This window comes from Strix uralensis, chromosome 4 (genome assembly GCF_047716275.1).
Source record: "Strix uralensis isolate ZFMK-TIS-50842 chromosome 4, bStrUra1, whole genome shotgun sequence".
Lineage (NCBI taxonomy): Eukaryota > Metazoa > Chordata > Aves > Strigiformes > Strigidae > Strix > Strix uralensis.
In genome coordinates this window covers 82,764,000-82,780,720 of record NC_133975.1, presented here as the reverse complement: position 1 = coordinate 82,780,720, position 16,721 = coordinate 82,764,000, and the positions used below count along the sequence as shown (strand labels likewise).

At 39.0% G+C, this 16,721-nt stretch overlaps 1 protein-coding gene across 9 annotated transcripts in view; it reads left to right on the top strand.

The window, feature by feature from the left end:
• Window positions 1-16,721, top strand: part of DCLK2 (doublecortin like kinase 2) — a 99,200-nt gene that overhangs the window by 66,719 nt on the left and 15,760 nt on the right. For all 9 annotated transcript variants that reach the window (XR_012628820.1, XR_012628821.1, XM_074867484.1 and 6 more), the window contains 4 exons: window positions 3,397-3,469; window positions 4,419-4,527; window positions 11,545-11,602; window positions 15,193-15,312. Coding sequence is in view for 7 of the 9 variants with exons in the window: in XM_074867484.1 (XP_074723585.1) it covers window positions 3,397-3,469; window positions 4,419-4,527; window positions 11,545-11,602; window positions 15,193-15,312 (360 nt within the window). In the remaining 2 variants the exon portion in view is untranslated. The remainder of the gene's footprint in view (window positions 1-3,396; window positions 3,470-4,418; window positions 4,528-11,544; window positions 11,603-15,192; window positions 15,313-16,721) is intronic.

Sequence of the window (16,721 nt, the reverse complement as noted above, 5' to 3'; positions counted from 1 at the left end):
ATGCTGCTGTCTGGCACATTATACACTGGATACTTCAGATAGATAGCAAAAAAAAAAAAATCCTACAGTGCAAGGTATAAAATACAGGTTTTAATGCGTTGGATATTAGTAGGGGTGAAAGGAAGAATCCTAAATATCAGTTCCTTAGTTGATATGTCAAGGTGTCAAAAGCATGTTGGGTACTAAAGTAGGTGTGTTAAGCCTATGGATATGACTAATGTAATGTGTTTCTCACAAAACCACGTGTCACGTTGCTAAATCTGGTGACTTAAGTCCCAGTCGGTCTGTATAAAATAATATAAAATATAGAGAAATGTGTTTAGATATTTTTGTGAACCTGGAAAAATGGTTATTTCACAGAAAATTGTTCAGCATGTGAAGAAAACAGTTGGGCAGGTTTTTTTCAGCTCAGTAACTTTTATAACTTTTTACAGCATCTTTAATTAGTCTATAAACTGATATGCAACCAGTTTTGAGAACTGTGTGTTCAGCAAGATATTCTCAGTATCTTTAACAACTATGCTGTATTGTGCCTTTGGCTCTGGATGTGCTGTTGAAACACAAATTACCTGCAAGGAGACAATTTGAGGGAAGTAAAAGCAATAATTGTTGTATTCTGTATTGCATAATGTTCAAATGCAACAGGAGTGACTGTCGGTGTAAGATGTTCTTGGCCAGTAGCATCCACATTCTGAGGTGATTGTTTATTCAAAGGGCTGGGTAGCCATTGCTGCTCTAAATTACTCTGTGAGCTTTTAAAAACAAAGAATCAAATTCTGCCTCAGGTCTGAGTTTTCTAGGACTTGCATGGGTATGTGAGAGTGTGGATTTAAGACCTGTGCACTCTGAATTTACCATGTGTAAGGGGAACCGTATTGTAAGAGAGCAAGCTGTGTGGACCCGAATACAGGAGGAAGAATTGTTGCAAAACCTGATCTGCAGTGTGACTGGAGATGCCATCTGTATTCACTAGCGTAGTGTCAAAGCAACATTCATCCTTTTCTCTTCTTGCTACGTCAGGAATGGCTCGTGAACAAGCCAAGTCTACTTGCACATCCAAAATCTTTACTTCACCGTCAAAATACCTGCAGCTGTTGGGACACCAACAGTACAAGATAGTCTAAATATTACATGTCACTGAGTAGTTAAATGATTAGAAAATCACTTTAATAATAAAAATCACTTTATTCCATGTCACTTATTGTCAATTCCTACCTCCTCCCCATCTTTTCTGGCTAGTCAGGCACCTCGCAGAAATCTTAAGAGTTTATTTCTACTGTGCTCTGGCACAGTAGGGAAAGACTAGACTGATTTTGCTGCTGAGGAACTGAGACGCAGGCCTACAGCACCCAAATTACAGGCAATCTCTGTTGTAGAGTGAGTTCGGCCTCATGTCTAGAGCCATGAGGCAAATTAGTGTCAGAGCTGAGGTTAAACCTGCCATTTCAGAGTCTGATCTAGCACCTTAGCCACAACAGCAGCATTAGATTTTTTTTTCCTTTTTCCTGTTCCTTTTAGTGCTTTTTCCTGTTGCTGTTTTTTTCCTTCTTGTAGATACTGTGGTAAGAATGAATGTGCCCAGTCATGCTCTGACCTGATTACAAGGATGAAGGAAGTTGGAAATGTGGGCTAGATATTCCCATGTATTGTCTCTCACTGAAAACCCAAAATAGATTACTAATATTTTTGGCTGGTGACTAATACTTTGCAGTGTTCTGTTCTGTTCTCTCTGCTTCATGCTTGAAGAAAATGTGACTGGTTGGTTGAGATACTGACTCGTGATTTTGCACAGATGTCATTTAACCCAAATGTCCTTGTTCCTGATCCTTGTTAAATAAACAGGTAACTCAGAAAGACAGCAGCACTACCATTGCCTGGTTTTAAGTTATTAGCAAGGAGCAGAGCAGTAGCTGACTGGTTGTTGTTTGATGCTACTTCTGTGCCAAATGCTAGTAAACATCATTGTTTTAGAGGCTCTGCAAAATCAAGTTGTACAGCTTCTAGTTACTCTACCTTTAGCTGATTTGGCAGCTCAGCTGCCACCAGAAACTTAAGCATTCATTAGCATTTCATGAGCCTTTAGACAATATCCCTATCTGTCAGTTCAGTTCTTTCATTGACAATAGTGTTAATGATTTAAAATATTCAGCAGTGTAACCAGACAATGTCAGCTAAAACGGAAAATGCTGCATTTGCATTCCTGGTGTCATGCAAAGCCATTTCAACAGACACTGAGCTTAAGGCAGAGAAGCATTTTAATCCTTTATGTGGTGAGTGGGAGAACTACTATAATAGCCCATGAAGAAAACAAGATGTGGAACTCCACAGAACAGCAAGAAATGTTACATAGAGGAGGGGGAATGATCTAAAATATGTTTTCGTTTCATAGAGCATCCCTATACTTAACTGTAATGGGAGAGCTTATATAAAACAGTGGTGCATGGAACATCCATGGCATTCATTCCTAAGCCTCCACCCCTTTTTAAAATAAAAATTGATTGTTGTGTATGTCCTGGACAGTATGACAGAATGACTTTAAATAGAATTGTGAAGATTCAGATGGGAGTATCAATTAAGTTGTTAGTGCGGCAAAAGTAGTTTTCTTCATCCTTCAAAATAATTTAGATATTTGGTTTTTACACTGTAACAGTTACTAAAACTGGATCTACATCAGGGTGTATATCAGACATCTAATTTGAAATAATTGTGGGTGTCATAAATCTTCACATCCATAATAACCTAAAATATATACCACTAGATTACCAAGGAAATCTGACTATCGTAGATGTACCTGGCCACCTGTGCCAAAATTCTCTTTAAATGAAAACTAGTAGGGCCATGCAAGCATTTCTGCATTACCTTCCTAGTATGCTTCAGTGCTAATCTGACAGAATTCAGTTAGGGAAACCTCAGACAGTGCCAGCTATGAAGAGATGTGTCGAGACTACAGCATGAGAGCACATGCTTGCTGCCCTGGCCACTGATAGTTGTCTGGAGATGGCTCTCTCTGGCTTATGTGAGAATGTATGCAGAGTGTATGGGAATCATCGTGTTGGGTAGAGTGAGCAGGGAACATTGCCTCCACACACACTGGCGCTATAACATTTAGATGGAGCTTGGTGCAGCTGGAAGGAATTTTCTTTGCTGTTTACTGAAACCTGTTCAAGTACTTATCTATATCATGGCTGAATCTTAAACTGGTGCAAGTGTCAATGATGTGTGATATTGATGATGAACCATGAGAAAGCAAGAATAAAAATAAGATGGGAGAAGAAAAATAAACTGACTCTGTATAGCTGTTTTTAGGGTGGTATTTTTTAACTTGGCTGTTTTTTTGTCTGACTCCTTCTTGTGATTACTTTACCATCAGAAATAATAAGTTATGTGCTTCCACAGATCCCTCCACATGGTGGGTCTTCTTCCAATGTGAATGGTGTACCTGAATCACTCCGTTGCCAGAGTCCCGAAGGTAGGACACCAATAATTGCTAATAATACTTGCAAAAATTTTGTTGTAGGTGACAGTTGGTTTTGCACTTTTAGATGGTTTCTGATGACTCCAAATCATTTTTTGTTCTGACAGCTTTATCTTGAAAAAATTATTACTGCATTTTCTACATCAAAGCAGTAAAGCTAGGAAATAAATTGAGTACTTTTTTTTTGTCAAGTGGTAGCTTATTAGTGGACCCTGCTCTTCAATAGTCACTATTAGAAATTTGAGTGATTTTGAACATGACCTGCAGAGTATCACCAGAAAAGTGTTTTGTGGCTAGATTGAAAGTGGAGCCCTCCTCAAAACAGCACACTGTGCTTCAGATAGAACCACTAGCCCATCAACTGACCTTAGCTAAACTTAATCTTTCATTCCTTATCTCTTTAAAGCAATGGGATTTTTTTTATTATTTTAAAATTTCATTTTAGAATCAATTTTTAAATTTAAAAATACTGAAATAAGCAGCTATCAAACTTATTTACAGTTTGGATGTTTCAGCAGCAACTAAGGGAACTTGAAGGGATTCAGCAGGTAAAACTTTTGATTCTTTTACATGCATCATAAATGGATCTTACTGCACTTTTGCTTTCAGTATGCAAAAAGATAGTTCAAAAAAAAGTATTTTGAGTTCAGAAAATATTTAGACTAAGGACTCCTAACTGCATTCATTACTTTTAGAATATGTCCGCACAAAAACATAGTAATCTTTGATTTGTGTGTTAAAAGGTCAAACAACTCTGATTAGTCTTATCTTGTTCTTTCTTATGTTTGAGATAAAAACAAGGGAATGAGCTGTGAAGAAAACAGCTTACTTAAGTTTTGTTTTTCATTTGTGACTGTGCTGTATCTGTGGAACCCCTTGGGGATATATTCCAACCTGCTGACGCTTCTCTTCAGCTTGCATTATTGACCTTGCTTTTTTGCAGGTGTGAATGGAAACAAGTGCTCAGGGTCATCTACCATTCTTGAGAAGTATAAAGTGGGGAAGGTGATTGGTGATGGCAATTTTGCTGTTGTAAAGGAGTGCATAGAACGGTGAGTAAGGAAACTGTTCAGTACTGCTGTTTATTTTACTGGATAAAGTCCTGTGCCATAGCATAATTTCATAGAAAATGTGATGAGATGAAAGCAAAGAGCAGTTGCAAAGATATGCCTACACTTCAGAACTAGGCATAGCAAAACACACAGAGCTATGTATTATTCCAGCAAAGGGATATGAGAACAGCAGAGGAACATGACTCTTTATTCCAAAAACTAAAGGATGTATCACCTTGTAATGGAGGGTCTTAAGGAAACCCCACAGATCTTCAAGAAATGCCCTCACACAACAGACCTCCTTGGATGGCAGGAAATCGTATGTGGCATCTAAACAGTTTTTGAGAGATCCCCCCGCTTCTGCCTCAGCAGTTCTACTGCTATAGTATCCCTCCTGCCTGCTGCTTAAATGATTTTTCACAGCTTTCAGTATACTGTGGGCAAAGCATTCTTCAAGGCATGCAGTTGGGGGCTATTAGCCTATGCTACGGACTCCCTTGTGCTTGCTTCTTCTGAGGTAGCGTGGTGAGTAGCTAGAAACTTTTCAAATGAACCCTTCGATATTCCAGACTCTGAAATATTCCTGTGCCTGATTTCCCATGGGGTAGTCAGGGTACCTTTACAGACCTGTGCCGTGTTACTGCTCTTCCTCTGCAAGTTTTGTGTCACACTTTGCTTCTACTGCAAACATAACAGATGATTTGACTGTCACTTTCTCAGTGTATTTTTTAGAACCACCTTCTGCTCTCTTCATCAGTTTGAGAGTTATGTCAGCTTCTTAAATATTATGAGGAATCTCCAACTTGTACACAAATACTGAGCAAATTCAGCAAATGTCTATAAAAGTCACAGAAACAGTTTCTATTATTTGATCCTCATCTGCTGGTTTTATTTAAATGAAAAGAAAGATAATTATGAATGGAAACATCTCATTCCAGTCTTAGCAGATCATAGATGCATAGATACTTTTGCTGAGGCATCCAAATGGGCCAAAAGGGTTAGGTACTGAGACTGAAACTGGGGCCTCCTGTGCTGAAACGTGGGTGAATGGATCTTACAGTCTATAACTTTCTGCAGCCATTATTGCTTTTTCTCAAGAGAATTGTTTCTTCGTACTGTATCTGGATTATTTCTGTCCATTACTGAGAATAACACTGGCACGTGGCATGTAATACAATGTCTAATATGCCCTTCTGGTTTATAGCAGCAAATGACAATTGTTATTTTTAATACTTGTTTGAGAAAGTGATGTACAAGCATGCAAGGTTTATAAAATAAACAATAAAGACTGAGGTGGCAGGTCCTAGAGATACTAGCCAAGTACAGTGCTTATATGGCTAAATCTGAGCTGAATATGCTACAATTACTGCTCAAAAAAAGTTCCTGTTGCATGTGCAGGTTTAAGATAATGCTTCTCATCAGTGTTAACATGTAGACTCCAGGATCTTGATTTTTGTTCTTTTTGAACAGTTTCTACCAACAAACTCTGGTTCCTGACAAGCATTACCACGTCAGTGTGTAATCATGTCCCTGCTGCTTTAAACACTGCAGACCTGTTACAAAAACTGTAAGGAGGCAGTATAACCAGCTGAGTTGCAACTGTCCATTTCATTTTGCAAGCAAAACTGAATAGAATAGAATAGAAAACAATATTGCAGTTGGAAGGGACCTACAACAATCATCTAGTCCAACTGCCTGACCACTTCAGGGCTGACCAAAAGTTAAAACGTATTGTTAAGGGCATTGTCCAAACGCCTCTTGAACACTGACAGGCTTGGGGCATCAACCACCTCTCTCAGAAGCCTGTCCCAGTGTCTGACCACCCTCTTGGTAAAGAAATGCTTCCTAATGTCCAGTCTAAGCCTCCCCTGATGCAGCTTTGAACCATTCCCACGCATCCTATCCCTGGATACCAGGGTGAAGAGCTCAGCACCTCCCTCTTCACTTCCCCTCCTCAGGAAGCTGTAGAGAGCCATGAGGTCACCCCTCAGCTTCCTTTTCTCCAAACTAGGCAAGACCAAAGTCCTCAGCTGCTCCTCACAGGACATTCCTTCCAGCCCTTTCACCAGCTTTGTTGACCTCCTCTAGACACATTCAGGTACCTTCACATCCTTCTTAAATGGTGGGACCCAGAACTGCACACAGTGCTCAACGTGAGGCCGCACCAACACTGAATACAGCGGGATAATCCCCTCTCTTGCCCGGCTGGTTCTGCTGTGTTTGATGTCCCCCAGGATGTGGTTTGCCCTCCTGGCTGCTGGGGCACACACTGCTGACTGCTAATGACCCTGCTGCCGACCAGCACCCCCAGATCCCTTTCTGCAGGGCTGCTCTCCAGCCACTCGTCCTCCAACTTATACTTGTGCCCGCCATTACTCCATTCTAAGTGCAGAATCCAGCATTTTGACTTGCCAAGTTTCATCCCATGAATCATAGCCCAATGCTCCAATCTATCTCGAACCCTCTGCAAGGCTTCTTGTCCCTCAAGAGAATCAACAGCACCTCCCAGTTTGGTATCATCAGCAAACTTGCTAATGGTGCATTCAATTCCTGCATCCCCATCATTGATAAATACATGGAACAGGACTGGCCCTAGAACTGAACCCTGAGGAACACCACTGGTGACGGGTCGCCAGCCAGATGTAGCCCCATTCACTACCACCCTTTGAGCTCTGCCCTTCAGCCAGTTCTTCACTCAATGCACCGTGAACCTGCTCATCCCACAATTACAAAACTGGTCCAGATGGATTCTGTGAGGGACAGTATCAAAAGCCTTACTAAAATCCAGAAAAACTACATCAACTGCCTTCCCTTCATCTACTGGGCGGGTGACCTTATCATAGAATGGTATCAAATTAGTTAAACAGGACTTTCCCTTTGTGAACCCATGCTGACTGTGCCTGATTATTGCATTATTCTTTAAATGCCTTTCAGTAGTACTCAGTATAACCTTCTCCATATTTTTTTCCAGGAACTGAGGTTAGACTAACAGGTCTGCAGTTCCCTGGGTCTTCCCTCACACCCTTTTTGTAAACTGGAGTAAAATTCTTTCAGTCAACAGGAACCTCCCAAGACCTTTGGAATAACAATCATAACATCCACTAGCTGCCATACCATCTGCTAGCTCCTTCAGTACACTGGGGTGAATCTCATCAGGCCCCAGGGACTTCTGAACACTCAGCTGATACAGCTGGTCCCTTACAATTTCAGCATCCACAAACGGAAAGTCAAGTGTTCCTGCACTCATCATCCTGTGACTCAGGGGGACTGGGCAGCCCAAGGTCTATCAGTATTATTAAAGACTGAGGCAAAAAACACATTGAATGCCTCAGTTTTTTCTTCATCCCTATTAGTCAGATGACCATCTTCAACAAGTATCGGTCCACTGTTTTATTTAGACCTCCTCTTGCTATTAACATACTTAAAAATACCCTTGTTATATGAAACAACACTGGCCAGTTTCAACTCTAATTAAGCTTTGGCTTTTCGTGTCTTCTTCCTGCATATACGAACCACAGCTCTGTAATCTTCCTGCAAAACCTGACATCGCTTCCAGAGATCATACAATTTCTTTTTCTTCTTGAATGAGGAGTTCCCTGTTCAGCCAAGCTGGTCTTCTGCCCTGCTCACTTGACTTATAACACAGTGGGATTGCCTGCTCCTGTGCTTCTAAAGGGTGGTTCTTACTGACCAGCAATCACGGACTTCTAAGCCCTCAAAAGCAGATTCACGGGGTACTCTGCTAAATAGCTCCCTGAACAGCTTAAAGTTTGTTTTCTTGAAGTCCAGCATAGCAACTCTGCTGTCCTTTGTTCTCATTATACCAAAAATTTTGAATTCAGCCATTTCATTATCACTGTGGCCAAGACAGACACCTACCATCACATCCCCCATGAGTCCTTCTCTATTCACACATAGCAAATCTAGGAGGGCATCTTTCCTAGTTGGCTCACTGAGTACCTGTGACAAGAAGTTATCTCCTACAAACTTAAAGAATTCCCAAGACCTGCTCGTCACAGCAGTGTGATATTCCCAGTTGAATTCTCCCATAAGGACAAGGGTTACAGATCCAGAAATTTCTCCTAATTGTCTATAGAATCAGTGCTTGGTGATTGGTAGCAGACACCACTACAACTTCTCCTTTGTTTTCCATCCCCCTAATCCTCACCCAGAGGCTCTCAGCCACATTGCCCTAACTGTAAGGGCTGTACAATCAAACCTCTTCCTTAGGTGTAGCGTGACACCTCCACTTCGCCTGCCCAGCCTATCCCTCCTGAACCAGCCTGTAGCCCTCCATCCCAGCACTCCAATTGTGTGACTCATTCCACCGAGTCTCACTAATATCGTAGCTCTGGGAGCTGACCAACGTTTCCAGTTCATCCTGTTTGTTTCTCATACTGCATGTACAAGGATTTCAGAAACACTCCTGAGCCCTCTGTGCTCCCAGGAGCAGTGTCAATGTTCCCACTAGCATTGGCCACCTACAGGCGATGACATGCCAATCCCCTGCCTTACCTACTACAATCCTGTTGGATTCTAGTTCAAAGCTCTCTTGATCAGCCCTGCCAGCTTATGCCCGAAGATGCGTTTTCCCCATCAGGACAGGGGGGAAACCTGTCAGGCCCCAGCACAACTTGCCTCTCGAAGGCTCTTCCATGGTTTACAAACCCTAAGTTTTGGCACAGGCACCCAATAAATGATGCTTCACAGTGTTTTCCCATGCACCCTGAAACTCTGTTATCTATAGAGTGAACGACATTCATGAAAGATAACAGGTTAAAAACATAAGATAGCATAATTTATTATTTTTCAGGAATATTGACTGTGCATTTTGGAAATCACTTAAGTTCCACTGAAAATGGGACACCTGCTGCTAAGTCACTTGCATTTCAAAATGTCACAGAATCATCTGGGTTGGAAAAGCCCTTGAAGCTCCTCCAGTCCAACCATGAACCTCACACTGACCGTTCCCAACTCCACCAGATCCCTCAGCGCTGGGTCAACCCGACTCTTCAACCCCTCCAGGGGCAGCCCATTCCAACGCCCAACAACCCCTTCTGGAAAGAAATACTTCCTAAGAGCCAGTCTAACCCTGCCCTGATCTGTGCTTTTTGGAATGAGGGGACTGGACTAGAAAAACAACCCTCCAATTATTATTATTTTTTTTAAAAGTAAAATTAAACTTAAAAATCTACTTTTGTATGTGATCCAATCTTTATATTTAGTGAAGCATTGTTAAATGAATTTTATATAAAATAAATACACAATAGTTGCTAATAATAATAGAGAGGAAATGCCAACTATAAATGCTTGTCTTTTAATTCCTATTAATTATTATACTTCATTTCTGATGGTGTTGTGCTTAGAAGCCTTAGTTGTGGAGCCAGAATCCTATTATACCAGCTGTTCTACGAAAAGAATAAGATAGTCTCTTTTGCAGAGGGTGCCTATATGTCTGTATATATAGAGACATGAGTCAACAGATGGCCACTGACAGCTAGACAGAAGACTACCAGAAACCTGTCAGACAGTACTGGTGTATGATAGGCAGTGGTACTAGCACACAAATTATGTGGATGATATCCAAGGGGTTTTTTTTAGGTGCTATAGTAAAGGGCATTTGCAAGAGGGATTTGCAGTTGGTTGATGAATTGTCTTTGTGAACGTTAACTCATCTTTCTACGCAGCATAAGTGCCGAAGGTTTACTAAGTGGGTTTTGCCCATCAGTTGTTTGGAGGCTTTGAGATAATGCACTTAATTAGTATAGTGCATAAATTGTGATTGTGAATGACACACTGTACTCATAGTAGATTTTACATCAGGTCCATAATAGAAGAGCATACTATTTCATAGATACCATTTAGATAACACTTCTATCTAAAGACCAGATCAGGTTGTAACTATGACAACCTCTCAGATACAGCTGCACTTTCAGAGGAGAGATTCTCTACTGCATTTTTTCAACAATGGATAAATCGAATGTGAGACTTTAATTCAGTTCCTTTTTTTTGTAAGGTACTAATTTTGACTAGTTGTATCTAATGTCAAAAGTATAGTGAAAATTAACCTGGAATTTTAGTAACATGCCTGACACTTGCTTTTCTAACTGCCTCCAAGTGTTTTTTACCATACGTGCTAGTGATGTTCTGATGCACGCTGGAGTCTGTAGGTACTGACACAACACCAAATAGTAGCGACAGGGTCTTATGGCATTTTCTTGTGATTTTTAATTCATCATTAATGTAAGTAGTAATGTCTTCTTTGTTAAAAAAAAAAAAAAAAGAAAATTCATTTGTTTGTGGTGCTTTTTTCTCTCTTTTTCTCTCCTTCTGGAGAAATGGAGATTTTTATTGCTCAGAGGGATGAAAGGCAAACAAGAGCTCCTTTCTGTGAGAGCATTTACTGAAAACAGTAATCCTTTTTACTTTGTATATAACCACTGTCTTGACTGTCATAGGACTTTAGATGCCTGCTGTAGAATTCCATAGAATACTTATAAAAATAAAGAAAGAATTAAATAGAAATGGTCAAAATTAGTACCTAATACATTCTGTGGGGTTTTATACTAGTCTTTAACGAACTGTGGGTTTTTAGCTCTGCTGAATCCTCTTGCAATTTTTCCACTAGGGTATCAATCTTTCCTGTGCTCACAAATAAATGTGTATGATTTTATCTTTAAAGCCTACCAGTTGAACAAAGCTAAGTGGAAGGCTGGAGGCAGATTTTGCAGGTTGCATTAAAGAAGTGACAGAGAGTTGTGCCAGGTCACAGAAGAATGAATTGCAGCTGGAGCCTGGCATTAATAGACAAAGTGAGCTGGATTGTGGTAGTCAGGGAAACAGCAGGCACAAATGCTGCTGAGAAAACAAAAATGAAAATCAAGTCCGTTCTGCAAATTTTCTGTCAGCAACCTCCATGGGTCAAGGCATTCTATTACAATCATGTATATTCTTACAAACAAGGCCACAGTTTGTTGACCACTTTCTAATTAATGGTTCTCATGGTTTTCTTGCTAGATCCACAGGAAAGGAGTTTGCACTGAAGATCATAGACAAGGCTAAATGCTGTGGAAAGGTAGCGTACAACAATTTGCATGCAAAGAAAAATAGCAGAAACAGCACTAGCAGCTGCTCATTAGTCATGAATGGTGGGTGTGTTTGGGTTTTTTGACTATTTTCAGAATATCTGTTTAACAGGATGATAATATATCCAAGAAGCAAATAATAAAAGTAGGGAGTGTTAGTCTACTAGATAATAGAGTAAAAAACAAATTGTCGTCTATTTTATTGGACTAACAAAGAAAATGCTAATATGCATCCAAATTATATTAGAAAGATGTTGATATGTAAAATATGAGAGAAGAAATTTGCAGCTAAATGTGTATTTACATAATTCCCATTCCTCTCTGCCTCTTATTTTTATCTTTTTATGGCTGTACATGCTCCTTTTATATGCAGAACATGGATTTGGAAAGAAATTTTCCCAATCATTTCTTTCCATATATGTAGCTTCACCATCCTGTGTAACAAAGATCTACAAAAGAGTTCCTTAAACTTCCTTTACAATTCAAGCTTAAAAAAAAACCAAGTCCAAAATTGTCTCTCCAGCAGAACAGCACATTACATAATTGAAGCAAGTATCTGAGTTTGTCAGACCTCTTCTTCACCTTCCTCCCAAGTACAGAGATTTTGATAAAGGAAGGAGAAAAACCCAACCTACAGCCAAGAACATAGACTAATGCTGGAATAGGTAACAGCAAATAAAATACTTCTATTTTCACTGCTTTGCAATACCTTGAAAACAAAGTGCTCTTGAGGAACTTAAGAATCAAATGGATCGTAGTTTAGTGTTAGCTAAAAGAACACCGAGGGCACAGGATTAATTAGCAATCAAATTCTGGATTAAAGTCTCTTTGAGAGTAGGAAATACGCCATTCTCTCAAGGATGACTGAAAAGATGGTCTTTCTGATGCAGACACCTTATTATTTTATGTAAATGGCTACACTGAAATGATTCTGGAGGTAACTTTGCAACCAAGTCAGGATTTTAATTCAAAAGTACCCTTTTTACACATAAAGTAACTGCTCTCAAGTGTAATTCAAAGCTCCAGATGCTGAATGTGACCTTGTAGGAAGATGCAGCAAGTCTGTATGACATTCTTTGTATGGTAAGGAGCTGTATATTACTGTCCACTAATGCATTACCTGCTGTGATGAGTTGATTTAAGTAGAGGTCCTCAAACAGAAATGCTTTATCTATGCAGATTTTAAATTGTAAAATATTGCAGTTTCTTTGGCTGTGGGAAGGGTGACCCAGAGTGTTTTGCTACGAAAGAAAACTTTGGGGTGATGTATACAGCTTGCAACTTTAGATATTTTTTATTACTTGAGTCAGCTGCTTAGGTATCATAAATTGGAATAGTCTAGAGATAGACAATCCATTTAATACAACAGGGTTTAGACATATTTTTTTTTATCGTTCTCACTGCTTTAAAACAAATAAAAAAAAAAAAAAAACCAACTCCGTGGATGCATACTTGACTGTTTTGGAAGGACCTGTGTCTGTATAGCTACACACAGATGTATGTGTATGTACAAGCAGAGGACTACTGTTAGGAGGATGTTTATACCTGTTAGGACAGTGACAGAACTTTCCAGGAAGAATTCCAACACAGAAAATAATTAAATTTTGCTACAGCTTACTCTGTCCTCACTCCGTCTCACATCCCAACATAAGCTCTGCCTTCAAAACACCCCGTCTGGCCCAAATATGCATGACCTGTACGTTGCTCACTGTTCTCCAGCATTTTATCTTGTATGTCCTAAAGCTTGAATCCAGTTGACTAATGTATTTTCCACAAGCGGCGTAAATGTTAATTATACAATAATTTATCTTTAAATAAATCATATTAATGGAGACTGACATCTATATTGCACTATCCAGGAGAATGTTATAACAAGTTCACGAATTATTATTTTTTTACATGACAAAATATAGCAAAACCAATGGGGTGGTTGAAAATAACTAACTAGATATTAGTCAGCATTTTGAGGACAGGTATTAGAACAGTAGCTCAACAATATTTTGGATCCTTTTTCAAAAAATATTGTTTATTTTAAATAAACATTACTTAAGCCTGAACTTTACTTAAAACAATTAATAGTTTAGTCAAGTGAAACAAAGAAAGCACAGGTAAAGTTATTGTGCCTTAGTCGTGATTAATGGATGTAATAAATTTAATGTGTTATCTGTTCTTTAGGTAGAAAAAGCTGTAATAAGATTCTATTTTTTCTTGGACTCTTAATGCTAGTTTTGAATCTACAGGCTTCCATCCATAAGGCTTAGTATGCTGTGGCTGTTCACTTTTGTCTGCTGATGAGATTCAGCCTTGTGTTTAACAAAATTGCTTCATGTTTGTTTGTTTTTTTTCCTCCAGAGCACTTTGCTTGGAGCAGACATATGTTTGTTCAGAATGACAATTGATGCTCTTTCAAACTGAATTTCAAAGGTGTGACTGTTTAACCCATATATGCCGCACCATACTCTCACGAAATGAGATGCACACATGGCATGTGGTTTCTGAGTTACATAAAGCTTTGGCAAAAACACAATGCATCCATAAATAACCCTGGAAATAGAAGGTGAAGTAGCGTGAGGTCTTCGATCACTGCCTGTGCACAGTGGATCACCTCTACCTCTAGTGCTCTGCTCACAAATGCATGAAGTGCATGCTACTAATCAGTGCATTAAACATGAGTAAGTTCCAAGTCCAGTGACATGATTTGTTATTTGCCAGAGTGTAAGGAAATGGGTGTTTTATGCAAGCATTTTTACTTATTTTGCAGTGAACCTAAATATCTGTATTCCAATATTTATAAAGGAAAATGCAACTCATTCTTCACATGAAAGGGTCATGTAATTTTCCTTCTTTCTTTTCTTTCTTTCTCCAGTGTTAACCAAGTGCTAAGATGTTTTAGAAAACAAAACATTGTTCTTGAAACCCCTTAATTCCTCAGAAGTATAGGGATGGGGAAATTAAACTCAGTCTGTGTGCTATTAAACTGTTGGAGCCACAACGACTTAACTGAGCTAATACATATTTTGCAGGCCGTAGATCTGAACATACATATAAAATGAACAGAAATCCACAACCAAAACAGTTATAATATTTTTCCTGTGTGTAATCCACAACTTCAAAGAAAATAAAATCCTTGAAAATAATTTTTAGGTAATCTGTCCTTCAGTAACCTACACTAAATGAGAGGTGAAGGCTGGAGAGGATCAAGACGTTGGGGTGGCAGGTTACAATGATTCAGCTTGGGGACGGTGGAGTTCTGAACTTAATTTCACCTTACAATACCCACATAAAAATATATTCTGCAGTTCCTGAATTGCTGTCATGTTCTGGGGTCTTTTTTCAGAGATATCCCATTGGTTATGTGTGTGAAGTACGGTATTTTAAATTAAATTGGGTCAAAGATGAAGTGCAGTTGGGCTAAAATACAAGTTAAAATCCAGCATCTGACAATAAGCCTCTACTGTATAAATTAAACAGCAAAAAGGGTGCTCACTGATCAAGTGATCAGTGGTCAGCTGGTCAAAGGAAAAGTAAATTGGCAATTTCATGTCTGTACAGATAAACTTCCATCCTCTTTTCTGAACAGGAACACCTGATTGAAAATGAAGTGTCTATTCTGCGTCAAGTGAAGCATCCAAATATCATTATGCTTATAGAGGAAATGGACACCCCGACAGAACTCTATCTGGTGATGGAGCTCGTCAAGGTAAGACTAAGAAGGCTTTTTATTTTTTTCTTTAATTCTCTGTGTTGGTGTGAAATCTGAGAAGTGTCTAGGAACATTAAGATCTTGGAAGAGATAATCAGATCAGATTTCAGTGGCAACCTGCATTTTTATTCATGCAGATATTCTTGTCAGTCATATTAATGGAATTTATGTCTCTTCATTTGTAATTATACTCTTTAAACAGATTTGAGGTAATTTTGCAATGTGGACAGTCTAGAGAGAAGTGGATAGTGGTTTTTATATCATGTTTACAATATGCGGGGGTAATAACGATACTCATTTACTGACAGAACACCTGCATTTATTTCACTAATATCTTTAATAATTTGCTTAACTAAGAAATTAAGACACAAAGTGTCTTTAATGAATTTATTTTCGTAGACAATAGATACAACAGATACTTTAAACTCAAATAATAATGGTCCAGCCAAACGAAAACTCAAAATTTCTCACCTGTTTTCTTTATATCAAATATTCACTCACCTTATTTCCAATTCACCAGAAAGTAGATGCTGCTTTCATACATGTACTGAGAAAACAGAAAACCCTTCATTTTGCTGTCACCTTGCGAACCAAATACACAAGTTGCATCAAATTTTAGTCATGCACTCTCTTGTCTGTGTTCTGTACATACACAGCAACGCTGCACATCAGCTTGATCGGCATGTCAGACACAAATAATATGTATCATCATCATCATCGCTTATTTCTGTCTGAAACGTTAGATTCAAGAGTCCTCTCTAGAATGGTTGCCAGCCTGGGAAAAGGCTAAAAAAAAGTCTGTAATTGTTGAATTCATAATTTCTATAGCCTACCCATTTCTCTTTTCTAGAAGTTATTTTTATATAGTAGAGGCTTTTTTGGGTTTAAGATAGTATTTTTCTTTTTATGTATATTTTAATACACCACCATCTTGGCCTGTATTTCCTGAATTGCTGTTTCTATTCCACATGTGTTGAAATGCTTGGAATGCCACCCACAGCTCAGACAGATCACTCCTACAGATGTATCCAGGGTAACCATCACAGAGACACCCACGTAAAATTCATTGCAATGACTGGAAATGCTGCATCAGTAACTCTCTTACATGTTGTTATGTATGCCAAGAGGAATAGGGCACCCATAATCAGAGACTGTACAACTGGCACAGTCAGAAATCACCTGTAGGTTCTACGCTTTGGTGCATCATAGAATCATTTAGTCTGGAAAAGATCATGCTTGTGTTGTTTGTCCTCTTCAGTTATATTTATTTGATATTTCTGCAATATCTACAGAAATTCCAATTTGTAGTTCATTACAATTGCTGAGTATTTGTTACATTAGGCTTTTTATTATTGGGCTAATTTATATCACTTTAGGCTTTACGCAAAATCAGGACTGGTTTTTGC